The sequence below is a fragment of the Chiroxiphia lanceolata genome, chromosome 10, assembly GCF_009829145.1.
Source record: "Chiroxiphia lanceolata isolate bChiLan1 chromosome 10, bChiLan1.pri, whole genome shotgun sequence".
Taxonomy (NCBI): Eukaryota; Metazoa; Chordata; class Aves; order Passeriformes; family Pipridae; genus Chiroxiphia; species Chiroxiphia lanceolata.
Window position 1 is genome coordinate 25,550,859 of NC_045646.1, and position 12,721 is coordinate 25,563,579.

Consider the following 12,721-nt stretch of genomic DNA (forward strand, 5'->3'; position numbering starts at 1 on the left):
TATGGTTGGGCTATGCCGCCGGCTCTGGATGGCTTCAAGGGGGTGAGACTGTTCCCGGGGCTGGTGGTGCGTCTCCTCCTGCTCCCATCAGGAGGTGGCCAGCTCCTCTGGCACCCAGAACCTGCAGCCAAGCTGCAGATGCTGCTTTTGAAGTGCTGGCTTCAAACAAGGGAGAGAAAAAAAAAAGGAAAAAAAAATCATCCAACCCCAAATCCTTTCTCCTTTTGAAGCCTGGCTTAAAAGCAAATGAGAACTTGCAGCCTTGCTGCAATGTGATGGGACTCTTTGGCCTTCAGGGGCCTTTAAGTACATCTGAAAGGCATTTAACACCAATAAAATAAGCTGAGCTCTTGCTGGTATTTTTCCTACCCCCCTTGCACATTATCCCCAGGCTGCTGTGAGCCATCTGTGCCCTGCTTTCCAGGGGAAGCAGGGTTAGGTAGAGGGGAGAGATTCAGGGATGGAGAGGGAGGCCTGGGTGAAAAGCAGAGGCTGCTGGAAGTGTTGTCAACCCGCTTGGATTGTCATGGGGACATGGGCAGGTCGGCTTATGGGGGGAGAAGCCTGAGCTAGTGCCCAACACTGTTGATGGAAGTGCTGTTTTGTGGGCTCTATTCCCTCTAAAAATTTTGCCCAAGGGAGTATGAGGTGATTTGCAGGGAGCTCTCTGTGGGGTAGACTTGGTGTTTCCCATGCTGGACCATGTCCCTGCTCTCCCAGTCCTTTTCTGGCTCTAGTCTCTGAGGAGCAGGGCAGACCCAGCGTGGGCACTGGGTCATGCAGCACCTGGCTGCGCTTTTGGTGTGACGTGGGGTTGGTAGGTGTGAACACAAAATACCTCCAGACATCAGATATCTGTCAAAATGTGCCTGCACTAACTGCCAGATATATTTTCCCAGGTAGAAGGCCTTGCTGTCTGAATGGCCATTCTAACCTCCAGAAGTATCAGTTAAACCCAGTCACATGAGGCAACTTAGGTTTCCAAACCAAGGGGTGCTTTGAAGCCAGTAGAAAGCAGCTGAGAGAGCAGCTGGAGAGCTCCCCAGTTTTGGGGCTCAACGCAGCCCCATGGGCAGCTGCAACCAAGGAATTTGTGGTGTCCTCATTTACCTTCTCACATGAATTTTAAAGGCAGGTGAGAGAAGTAAAGTAATGTTTTCTGCCAGCTGTGAAAAACCTTTTCTCGGAAAGTGTTTAAGGGATAACAGGTCAGCTCTTCAAGCCACAGATCAGGGTGTGTGTGCTGGGAAATGCAGGTGGGTATTCAAAGCCACTCCAATTACCCCAAATCCTTCTGTTGGAATTGTACAGTTGGGATACAGCTGTCAGTATGAAGAACAGCAGCTACAAAAAAAGGCCAAGCAGAGGAGCAGATCCTGCCAGGCGGGCAGTGAGGAGCACTGCTGAGCTTCCCGCGGGATGACTGACAGCCCAGGAACGGGCTTGAAAAGCCAGCCTTGCTCTCCTTTAGCACAAGGCCAGCACCCAGAGGACAGGTTTGTGTTTCACAGGGGAGCTGTCTGGCTCTGTGATCGGGGCTATCTGCAATGTGGCAATTTCACATAGGGAAACATTTCACTTTTACATCATCCCCACGGAAGGAGCCTCAAATATTACTATAAAAACCAGAAAGGCTGTGATGTTCTTTGCATCTCCACGTGTGTGGAAATCAGGCTGTTCCACGCACTGGGCAGTCAGCGCCCAGTCTCTGTGGTGAAAGGTGCGGGAGCTGCAGGTGTGCCCAGCCCTCAGTGGTGCAGTGAGAGCTGGTGTGGGGAGCACACTCTGCTCTCTCCACCACATGGTCAGCAGCTGCCTTGTGCTTGTTTATGCCAGCCCTGATGTAATTAGCACCTGGATGTGTGTTAAATGAACCAAGCTTTCCAATTTTTCAGAGTAAAACTCTAAAAGAAACAGCTGCAGGGCTGACAGAAATATGATTCTTTCAAAGTCTAATGAATTGTATAATCATTTCAGTCATTAGTTTGCATCTTCCTTCCATAAATGCACAGCCACGAGTCCTTGGAGCACCACGAGTTTTAAGCCTCACCAAGCCTATCATTCAAGATCCATCACACATGTTCCCAAACCCCTGTCAGGGATCAGAAGCAAGCAGGGCACAGGCAGAGTGTGCTGGGGGGTGGCTGTGCTGGGGTCTGATGGCAGTGGTAGGGCACAGATGACCCCATCACAGTTCAGAGACCCTCTCACCTTATTGTGTTCAGCTCAGCACAGGGGCAGGAACACACAGGATGGAGACTGATGCCAAACATGTGCCATTCACACTCCAGCACACTAGAGCCACTGTTAAGCTGAGGGCAGAAAGACTGCCTGGGCCCAGCCCTGCCAGCCCAGAAGCCAAATGGCCATTCTGCAGACTCAGGAAAAAGACATAAAAAATATGAAGGCTGGGGGAGTCCAAGCAATCTGGGGCAGCAAAATAGGGAGTAGTGTTGTCCCTTGTCTCCCTCCACATCCAGCAGTGAGGGCACTTCAAGAGGGCCATGGCGATGGCTCCACAGGCAGCACCTGCAGCTAACTGAGAGGATCTATGTCTTTGGATTCCTGTCTAGTGCCTAACTGCGTTCAGATACTAAAATGAGGAAGATTTATGTGGACAGACAGACTGCTGTCATGTCCTCTCAATCTGGAGGAAAATACTGCAAGCCAACACCTGCCTATTCCATACAATCCCTGCTCTGTTCATCTGACTCAGTTATTTCCAGCTGGTACAATTTTCAATCCTTTGAAAAGTAGATTCAATTGACTTTTAACCACCAGGTAAATATAGGAGACATATATCTGCTTGCCTGCATTATTTCTGTTCTATTCAGAACACCTATGGGTTTTTATCCCTGAAGGGTTGTGATTGAAACGTAATAAAGGATAGAAATACTGAAAAGTAATATGTGAAATACATAAGAATATGTTCAAGACTGCATGCTCCCCATCCAGCTTGATTTGAATCTGTCCAAACAAATTCCAATGTTATTGCAAAATTTCCTCCCTAGCTTCACATGCAGCAGTGCTGGAAAGGAGCAGTGGTGTGTGTGGAGCTGTGGGAGCTGCTGCAGTTTAAAGCAAGAAGGCAGCTAATGGGAGGCTAGTGACCCAGGGAGCACAGCCAGCTCAGGGAAAGGGATATTAAGCTCCTGGGTTTGCAGAGGGAATTGGGCTGATAGGAACTTAGATCTAAACTGTTTTAAGCCATGCAATCTCACATACAAGCTGCCAGAGACAGCTGGGCAAGAGAACATGAGGCACTTCAGTAGAGGTGATGCTGCCCTTGGGAAGGAAGGGCAGGTCCCAGCCCCCTGGCTGCCCAGTCGAGGGCAGGTCTCGGCAGCTGTGCCAGAGGCTGCATTGGCAAAAAGGAGTTGCTGCAGAAACCAGTCCCTGAAGGTGCAAGAGCTTATTTCAGCCTGTAGCCTCAGACGGTGTTCACAGACAGCCATGTCTGAAGTACTGCAGGGTTCTCAACCCCAGGACTTCAGTCCTCTTCATCCTCCTCCTGAGTACAGCCAGTCCTACAAAGGGTGCTTATGGCATTTTGAACCCTGAATTGCTTCTGGGTCTGCAGAAGCACAAACTTTTACACAGGCACTGACCAGCTCATTTTTGGAAAACCTCACCAGTGATTTGCTACGACAGAAAGCAAAACCAAGGAAAAATCCCAGCCTGCTCCAGCAGTTCTGTTTATATCTGGGTGTGGTGAGCTCCTTCCCACCTCAATCCCTGTTGGTGACACCAGCACCTTTGGGACCTGCTGTTCCCCACTGCCTGTGCCCCACATAGAGATTCTGCAGGACACAAGAACACACACCTCCGCTGTGCAAAAACTGGACAGCTCCAAACCAAGAGGTGGGATAACACCCAGTAAACATGGGGATATGAGGGTATTCCTGCCACTCAACAGTGCCGTGGAACAACACTCTCATAACATCTATTTACAAACACTAATACTGTCTTTTAAGCATCAAGAGAAGGTCAATTTAGACGAATGCTTATTTTTACTACAAAAGTGAAATCCTTTAAATGAAATAAAATGTTATTTATGGTTTTATGTACTTGCTGCTGATGCTCTGAAAAAAGATCAGTCACTGAAAGGATGGAGATGTGCCACTGAGCACATGGGACAGGACTGTTCACTTTACCTGAGATGTTTTAGCACAGTGGTTTCCTAAGTGTGGGAAAAAGATTACATTCTTCATTTTATTCAGTAAGATCAATCTTACTACTTCACTGAAAAGGAACTGGAAGCTGAAAGACAGAAGTCAACTATGTCGTTTCAAGCTGTGAAAAAAACTGGGTATGAAAAATGGCTGCAATCTTGAAGGACATCAGGACCAGGAACGACCATACTGTCTTTGTTATGTTATTGACTTGTTGGAAATGTAAAGCATGTTTAGATAAACATTATTTTCCATATGTGTTCAGCACATTCACTTAGCCATTAAAAACAGTTTAAAAAATTCTATTTTGGGGCCTTTTTAATTGGAATTCAGCTCCTATCCAAATGCAGCTTGACCCACCATGTGTTTAAAAATTACTCATATGGTAAATAGGAAAGCTGCCACTTACCTTATTCTAACATAAAAGTTTAAAAAATAAGGCTGAAACGTATTGTGAGATACAGGACTTCTTAAATATAAATTTACTGATAGACAACTTTAACTGGTAAAAGAAAATACAGGATTTAGTGAAAAAGCTTACAAAGAAAATCATTATATTTTGTTTCAAACTCAAATAAGAATCAGACTTAAGAACATCTCCTGAGAAAAGGAAATGCAAACAACTATTAAAATTGATTATTTGAGTAAGTATTTCTTGCTTGCATAGCTAGTGTTGCTTCACATCAATCTCCACTACCTTGGGGAAACTTAAAATTTAGAAACAAGAACCAATGAAGACCCAGCAAAGGAAAGACTGTCATAATAAATAATTTTCTGACTGACGAGCAAAATTAATTTCAAATTACTTCCTCTCCCTGCCTTTGGAATTAGAACATACTTCTTTACTCTTTCTGCACTTTCCTGCAACATTCACAGGTTGTCAGGACTGCGAGGGAAGTTTTGGGACTCTGGACATTCTTTGCCATGCCCAGGGCAGCTCTCCTCCCTGTCCACTGGTGCAGCATGGGCATGGCTGCAAGGACCCTGCACAGTCTGACTGCCCTTTTTGGGCATCCTGGTGCAGACAGGGTCACCTCTGCTACCTGTCCCCACAGCACCTTGTGCATCACTCCTGGCCTAAGGCTTAGATGCCTCAGCAGTATTGCAATGTGATATGAAACAAAACCAGCCAGGACATTCCTGTTTATCATGTTACACCTGCCTGAGGATTTTCTGGTTTTGTTTTTTAAGGGGTCATCCTCAGTCCCTGCCATTTCTACCATCTCAGTTTTCCTCCCCTCCCCAGTATTTCAGTTCACCCCCACCACGTATTTCCCAGGGGCACGTTCTCGCTGGTGAACAGGGCACCTGTTTGCACCAGTGTGGATCTCTGAGCAGCAGCTGGCAGGCAGCAAGTCTCCCAGCACAAGGCCTTCTCCTGTTCACATGATGCTTGGAGTTGGAGCAAATGCTGGGTTTGGGTGCCTGCCAACCTCACAGCCAACGAACAGGATCCTAAACAGAACTGGGATATTTGTTTTCTCTTGCCCTGGCAAGCAGCACAAGGTGGCATCCCTGGGGAAGCCACTTCTCTGAGTGCCTGTCACTAGGGACTTTGTGGCTGCTGCTGTTTGGTAGCTTCTACTTCGTGCAGATGATGAAAAATGCACTTGGCATTGTGCAGCTTAAATGAAAACCTGCACTTTGTGCTGAAAGCACAGCTACAGAAACACAGAACCTGCACATGAACACAGAGCTGCTGCCCCAACACCCCCACCCAGGTGTGGCCATAGCAACCCCTCACTGTGTGCCAGGGCAGGTGCCAGCCTGCACACCCATCCCCAGCCCTGCTAGGCCACCTGAGCTGTGAGAGCCCCACCAAGCACGTGTGTGTCCCGGGTCCCATCCCAGATGGCAGCGCTCCCACTGCTGTCAGTGCTGGGGCAGGTCTGTGGCAGCAGCCACGGCATCAAAAGTTTTAGAACTCGGTGTCAGAGCCCGCAGTCTGTCAGGGTGACTTTGCTTTGAAAGCTTGGATGGTAGTAAAGATGAAAAACGGTTTTGCCATTTTCTCCCCGTCTGCCCTCAAACTATTTATGCCCAGCAGGACACAGAGGGCCTGCTCCCACCACATGGCTCCTGTTCCTATCCCTGTATGACTACTAGCCACTGGCCAACGGTGCCTGAAGCAATGGCTTCCTCTGAGATCAGAGTAGCTGAAGGCTGGGAATGAAACACCCCTTGGGCACAGTGGAGGCACAGCAGGGATTAAAGAAATCTCCTGAAATCCATGCCAGTAGCTCAGTCAGGGCAGGCTCTTCCCCACTGTAAGACAGCCATGAAATCTGGCAAACAGCATCAGTCCTCCTCTAGAGTGCCCAGTAACGCTGACTCTGCACAAGGACTTGAAACAGCAACAGGATATACGGGATATACTGACACATTGAACTGGAAGTATCCGAGAAGCTGAAACCAGGAGGGTTTTATTAGAAATCCACAGTTTTTCTGGGATTTGCAAATAAATAAAACTAAAGCAATATGATTTTTTCTGAAGTCCAAAGCTAGGTAATTTTTTTCTAAGTGTCCTGGCTTTCTCAGACTTCCTGACCGAAACACTCACCAGTGCTCCACATGAAATTTCAGCTCAAAGAGCCAGTTTAAAGACTACTGCTACCAGTTGACAGGAAAGTCAAACCCCAGTTTTTGACCTTAATAAAAGTCTTATACACTTTCTTCTAACATTGTAAGTATAAAGCAACACGAAAAATTACTAAAACCAGGGCATCAGTTGTGGGTTGAGTCCAGCACTTCATATCCATTTGACACAAGTGTAAATCCACAACTAATAAAGGAAATTGGGTAAACCAGGCCTTTTGTTTGAGACACAGCTGAGGGCTACCAGGGCATCCGTAAAATAGATTTCTCTCCTCAGCACTCTCTCCCCTTCTTGCCTAAAGTACAGGGCCTGAAGACAGGGGAAATGGGCCAGTTTTGTTCCTCATTACAAAATCGGCTCCCAGGGAGGCTGTGCTGAGGTTTCCCTACTCAGTTCATGCAGACTGTGCTACAACAGCAAGACACCAGGCTAACTGCAATCCCACGGAGGGCTTCTGTGAGACAGGAATGGTTGGGACCCTCCTGAAAGACCTCCATCCTGAAGGAATGGGCTGGGGAAAGGCTGAGGGAAAAGGAGGATCTGTGACTCGTCATGTTCCCCACATCCTGTTTGATGAGTGATCCCCAAGAGAAGGAGAATTCCGAAAGGGGGGAGCGGAATCAAAATCCAGTGGGTCAGAAGCCTGCAGTTGCCCTGCCAGCCTTTACCCACCAATCTCAGCTACAGGCAGGGTCATGCCCATAGAGCTCGAAATCTCTGCCATTCAGAGGATTTATGAAAAGTATTTTACTTTTATCCCCTGAAATTACATCATTCTCCTCTTTTATCTGCCTTAAGTGTCAGCAGAGTGTGATGTTAATGAGATGTACAAAGGCTTTTGGGTAGCTGAACAGTTTTATAGTCCCACATTGATAAATTAAAGCATTTGTCACTGTTAACCACATTAATGTTTCTTCCAGAGATCAAAGTCTGGATTTGCTGCATTGTGGTACCGTCCTCTGCTACGCGTTACCACGCATTACCTTCTGAGAAAATGAATTGTGATCCTGTATTTTTACATTCACAGTTTAATCACACCCTGATTGTCACACCTGCTGATTCCCATCTCCACGTGCACTATGCAAGCCATTTTTGCAGTAAGGATTTTCTCCTTGATACCTGTTTGAAAAGCCTGAATATCTTGTTTCAGGACAATCACTTCTGGCTCCAAAAGGCTGCTTCTGTAGCAAAGAATACAGACAACTTCCTTCCTTCTGGAACCCTGGATTCAGTCATGTTAATTTACATTTATATAGCACCTTTCATCCCTGAAGATCCCTATGCACTTTACAAACTCCCTCTTCTCTGTACACAGAACGTGTACAAATAGGCACAGCTACATAAGCAGACATAGCAGTCCCACCACTGACTGCTGAAACACATCCCTCTGTCTGTATTCCCAGCACACTCGTGGCAATCCACCAATGGTGCAGCCTATCACCATCAAGGAGGAAAAGAAGGCAGAGTGATTTAGAGGCACAGCACTTCCCTGTCAGGGAAGCACAAGGAATCTAGGCAAGCAATGGAATGGCTTTACAGCCTGGGTGACTGACATCTCCTTGGCACTCTGCTACGCAGGTTAAAATCAGGTAAAGACTGGTTTGTGGTGAGTTACACCTTGCTGCCTCAGTGCTGCTTTCAGTGCTTGTAGAAGTCCAGGCCTGCTGCTCCCTTCCACTGAAGGGGTGACCCTCAAGCAGTTTGTTTGATAAAACTGAAAAGTACCTGCCTGCTTTTTAATGAAAACATAAGGGGAAATAACCCCCCCTCCCCAACAGCAGTTGTTGATTAGCTCCTGCCAATCTGAGTGCGGAGGAGAAGGGAGAACCCCAACATACCTGAGACACCTTTTTGACCACGTCGCTGCCCACCAGAAAGCCCTGTGCGTAGGAACGTGCTGCGATGAAGGCTCGGGTTGCCTTCACCTTCAGGTCCCTGGGAACTTCCCCAAAGGGTTTGTGCTGCTCTGCGTGTTTCACCATGCAGTCCAGGTACTCATCTGTGATGTGGTACTGGGGATTCATCAGCTTGAAGAGCCGCTCCAGCAAGCGTGTCCAGAACTCATTGAGGGCCTCTTCCAAGTTGATGTTGGAGCTGCGGTAATAGCGGCGCAGCTCGCTGTACAAGTCCTTGAAGACCTTCATATTTTGAGTGTACAATTCTCCATACATGCTTGGAAAAGCATCATAAAGGGCCTTTTCTGACTTGTTCAACAAATCCTGGAAATAACCTGAAAAACAAGAAAAAGGAGAGGTGACGTATTCCAGAGAAGCTGGAATCCAACAGGCTGTGTCATTTGGCAGCATAACTGAATACCCTGAGAAAAGAGAAAGGCCCTCGTGAAGCTTTTCCTCCAACCAACCTTACCCCACTCTCAGACTTGAGACTTAGCTGAGAAGATTGAGGGAGGAACCCCACAGTGCCAGAGAACCATGGTCTGGGCCTCAGGGTCTGTCAGCCTCACCTAGAACCAAACCTGAGTCTCTCTGGGTGCAGAAGGTGTCACAGTACTACTCATAGGTTTTCTTCACAACTGGCACTGCTTAATGCATACCACAACTTGCCATATGTCATTTCCACAGCCCTGGTGAGATGAAGCAGGGCTGCCACTACCAAGGGTCCCAACCCTTCCCAGAGCCACCCTGTCAGCCCTGGTCGTGGCAGCCAGCCTGGCTCTGAGGCACAGCCTGCAAAGCACGTGCCAGTTCCAGGAGCTGCATCAGGAACAGACACGCCTTTCTCTGGATTTCAAGACAGGGCTGTACCCAAGGGTTTGTGAACTGAGGCCAACATTATCATGTCTGAGGTTCTCATCCCATTTGCTTTCTTGGATGTGCATCCTGCTTTTGTTTCGGTAAAAATAACTAAATGGTTTTACAGCCTAAGTTCAACAGCCATAGATGTGACAGAAATGTAACTCTCTTGTATGTACAGTAGGGTAAAGATGACAGATTCGACTCCTCCCTTAACAACATCTTTAAGTATTTCAACTGCCAGCTACCTTCAGGCTGAGAATGCGCAGTGGGGAACTCATAGCAGGACTGCCCTGATTCAATTTATTGATTCACATGAGCAACTTCAATCATCTTTTAAGTCAGTGAGAAGCAAAATAATTTAAATAATAATTTTCATTTCAATTACATTTGTATTTTTAAGGCCTTTTTGAAGCAAACCGGATTATACTATTCTCTAAATCTAAACTACTATTATTTTTTTTGATGATGCATGATAAGCTCCAGTTGAAGAGAAACTGTTACTCAATTAAAATCAAACAGCGTGTATAAATTAACTCCACTGTGCTAGGCATATAAGGAAAGGAAAAAAGCTTCCAAAAAATTCATATTGCATGTACAAAGCTTTATTAAACAAAGTGCTTTTTTAGGGAATGGCGCTGACTACAATTAAAGATCTCTAAAATTGTAGAACTACAGTTCTATCGTCTTGTTTATATTCATGGACTGGAAGCACCATACAAGCTTTCCTACAGTAATAATCTCTCATTGGCTTCTCAGATTTGAAGCTAAAACTCAATACGTGGATCAACCAGTGAAAAGACCTTTTGCATCTTCGTCACAGCCTGCTAATACCAAAACTTCTTGTACTATTTTAACAAAGACTATTTTAACTAAGTGTTAATAGCCTGGTCTCCTCCAGCCACAATTGTGTGCTCCTTAATACTTTAAAATTTGATTTAAGTGCTTTTAAAAGACTGCGAGTAAATCAGGTCTTAGCAAAAGTCTGGTTCAATTACTTCTGCAGAAAATAAAAATATGTTGTCTAAAATGTTGAATAAAAACTGGTTTTCAGGTGTACTTTTGGAAGAAATTTATTCTTATTCAACCTGACCAGGTTGGCAGTTTATATCTCCAAACATTTGTACTGGGATCCTTCCGCCTCTCAAATGACTGCTCTGAATGTATTTCTACACCTTCCCTATTGAAATTGGATTTCTCCCTGCAGACACCAGGCTGTCAGGGCACCTAAGCCACCTATAAAATGACCTTGTAATGGGGGGTTCTTCACAGAAAAAAGTCAAAAGCTGATCTCATCAACAAGTACTTTGCTGAAGACTTCAGTTTAATAAGAAGAGATGCTGCAGCATGTGCCATCCTAACACACACAGCTTATCAAAGCCTCTCCTCTGCCATCTCAAAAGTCACCCTCAAAAGGGTGACTTGAGCCCTGCCCTCTCCCTGGGTCCCAACTCCCACTTCCCCACCCCAACTGCCAGAGAGGACGTCTCTCTCAAGGCAGGACAATCTTGGCAAGCATTCCTGGCACACACACAGGACTTATCCTGGTAACCCTGACCCACTGGCCTCTGCACAGACCTTTCTGCTGCTGCAAAGTGCTTGTGCTCATGCTCACCCTAACCCTAACCCTGAGAGCCATGCTCTGTGTCCAGCACAGCAGCTGTGTGCACCCACTCCTGGGAGGTTCTGGCTACTCCACCAACAGGTGAGAGCTACAAGAGGATGATTTGCTCTGGCACTGCTGTGAGCTGACTCAGGGCTCATCCTGCTGCAGTGCCACCTTATCTTTTTGCATGGGTACCCTCCCCTGCAGCATCTCCCTAGGGGCTCACAAGCCAAGCAGATGACTGCTAGGCTGATGGTTTGTCCCGGCAGGATACTTTTCCCAAACTGACTAATCTGAAGTGGCTTCATTTCTGTTGCCACAGCCTTCCTACCTGTATGATGAACAAAAACGGCACTCACCTCCAACAAACAAAAAATACAAAGTTTCTCTGATGTTGATGAGGTGTATAAAAGCTGCTCTGTATCACTCCAAACACTGCTGGATTCCCATTCAGGATTTAATTAAACTGAGCTCAAACTCTCTTTCTTGTATAATGAGCGGTCTCTTCTCTGTGACAAGAGACACTAACTGAACAAATTGCTCTGCAATCCAGGTACAACATGCAGCTTTGCACTCACCATCACAAGGAAGAAAACACCAACACAGTCCAATTTGTCAATTCAAGGTAAAATTACTTTCTTTGTATAGCTACAGGAGAAACAAGATGTATATTTTCCTGTCAGAAAACTGGAGACTGCTTTCAAAGAAGTCCAAGCTAATTAAGGGCTGATGAACTGTTACTTCTCCCCCAAGTCGGAGAAGACCAATTACAGACAACTCGTTTGTGGCTGATTCTCAGAAAGTTCTTCTAGATCTCACACACTGAGGAAAAGAAATCTACACTAGCTAGGGAAAATTAATTAGCAATTAAGTCTAAATGTGTTTGTGATGAATGGCTGAGCTGGCAGGGAATTTAAATGCCCATTTTGCAGCAATAGAAGGCACTAAGAAGTAAGGTTTGTCAAGAAGGATGCACAGAAGCTTGTGCCAACTGCCCTGGTCCTCGGCACAATATCAGCCAAGATCTCCAACTAACACTGCATCTTCTCCTTAACACTCCCTGCCTGCTGATATCCAAACTTTTAACGTGTTCAGACGTGTCATAGATAAAGGATATGCAGGGCCTTGGGATAAACAACTTGCTGAAGCACAGTTCACACATCTGCCCTTCTACCTTGATTTCAGGTAGAAGGAATTATTTATTTGAGGGAAGCACCCCATCATCTGTAGCCATGGTGGGTGGTCAGGTAACCTGGTCAGAAGTCTCTAATAATACAGCTGTCCCACTGTTTCTATCAGAAGTTACAATGACCACTTGGCAGATCCATTTGGATGTATTTTGGTCCACCACTGCCAGGTCTGCCCTGGCTCCCAGAGCTCTCTTGATTAGAGAGAGGGCACAAGCACACGGAGGCAGTTTCACCCAGGTCACACCCTGGACACATCCACAAGGCTCCTGAGCTCTGCTGACACCATGTTCTCCATGCCAGCATCTGCAGGCTCAACCTGTGACTGCATTCATGCACTGTAGCATGTGGTTTCATCAGCCTCAGGAATGGCAGGGATGGAGGGAAAGGGCTCACAAGGAGCCAGT

The 12,721-nt window shown here is 46.4% G+C and overlaps 1 protein-coding gene across 1 annotated transcript in view; it reads right to left on the reverse strand.

The window, feature by feature from the left end:
- Positions 1-12,721, reverse strand: part of GPC1 (glypican 1) — a 199,844-nt gene that overhangs the window by 19,217 nt on the left and 167,906 nt on the right. The window contains 1 exon segment of the mRNA XM_032698303.1: positions 8,607-8,998. Within this exon segment, the coding sequence (XP_032554194.1) occupies positions 8,607-8,998 (392 nt within the window).